At 34.4% G+C, this 1536-nt stretch overlaps 1 protein-coding gene across 1 annotated transcript; it reads left to right on the top strand.

The window, feature by feature from the left end:
• Positions 1-6: 6 nt before the first annotated feature.
• Positions 7-1530, top strand: LOC109592635 (uncharacterized; the record flags this gene model as incomplete). The annotated part of the gene is made up of 3 exons (XM_020008035.1): positions 7-316; positions 440-618; positions 1480-1530. Coding segments are annotated over exons 1-3 (405 nt in total), but the record flags the coding sequence as incomplete, so codon positions are not given.
• Positions 1531-1536: the final 6 nt, after the last annotated feature.

The raw sequence follows: 1536 nt of genomic DNA on the forward strand, positions 1-1536 counted from the left end.
TACTTCTGTACTGTCAGAAACAACGACATCTTTTATATAGGCGGCTACTGTGGACATGATGACTGCTTTCATAATGATGTCAACTTATTTAATACTTTAACTTATGAATGGAATAAGTTAATATCAAGTAGTGATATCGTAATGAAGAGAGGGTATGGTGGTATGGTGTGTATGGAGTCTATGGGTACAGAATACCTCCTAGTAATAGGAGGACATGGCTCTACACCCACTACATACCAATCACAGTATCAATATGATCAGCTGTATAATGGCCGTGTTCGTACTAATGAACATAATTTATTGAATTTATCAACAAGTAAGATCTAGCTCTAAATCATAATACATTCCATTAACTACTTGTGTAATATAAAGTATTTTAATGTGTTTCTCTATTTCCACTAGTCTATGCTACAATAATATGATGATCTTTCTCTTTTAGGACAGTGGATTATTCCAACTATTAGTGGACAGTGTTGTCCTCCTACTTCTTTCTTTACTCTTACAAAGATCAGTAATAATAAATCTGTCTTGTTTGGTGGAACAGTGACTGATGATGAAGGATATGATGTATCTGTTAATAATGTCTATACATGTCAACTTGAGTCTGATGCTACAATAGTAAGTTACTTTAATAATAAATTAGTATACATGCATACAATAAACTGTACAAGATGATTTATTGACAAGGAATTCATATTGGTACATTGTAATTGACAGTTCCATGAAGAAATTGTCGATATAAAGTCCATCATTTGTTTTAATCTGAGTGTGCTCAATGCCAATTGGTGTGAAATTGCTAGTATAAAAAATTTCACAAGGAAATTTTTTAGCATTGCATCTCCGGGCTTATTATTGCATTAGTAAGTTTGAATGTCATCACAGGTTTGTATATTATACATGTACTATACTATATCCCAGGAGCAGCTGCGTGGAATTTGAAAAATGTAGCTACATCACAAAATGACGTAAATAATGATATTCATAGAGGAATGGCGGCTGTGTTGTTTCACTCTTAAAACAGTTTTCATAAAGGCCATCATTATCAGAAAATCTTGCTCTATTAGCTTTTTAAAAGAAGAATTATCAGTTTGGGCACTCGACCACATGTGCTTATGTAAACTATGACATCATGAAACGTCATTGCGGTTAGCTTTGGTATGCCATTGGGTTTATAGGGAGAACCTGGTTCTCAAAGTTCCCAAGGGCTGAGAGACCCAAGGTTTCACAAATTTTGATGGACCTTGGCGATTAAGAACCTGTGAAAGTTTCTTCCTTATCTCACTTTCCTATAAAAAGTTATTCCACTTTTTCTTGTCCCAAACTCAACTGGGATATATATAGCAACACTGCATTTGCATGCATCAATTTTATTGTCACTATTATATGGTAACTATGGATTTCTAATTAATGCCCACATCGGTATGCTTATCATTAATATTATACATGTCATAATGTTTTATTGTTAATGTCTTTATCTAGCACTGGGAGAGTGTTAAGGGACCAGTAGTACCTGCTAGTGTACAGTGGCCTGTGGGG

This window comes from Amphimedon queenslandica, unplaced genomic scaffold (assembly GCF_000090795.2).
Source record: "Amphimedon queenslandica unplaced genomic scaffold, v1.1 AMPQUscaffold_4498_Cont23524, whole genome shotgun sequence".
NCBI lineage: Eukaryota > Metazoa > Porifera > Demospongiae > Haplosclerida > Niphatidae > Amphimedon > Amphimedon queenslandica.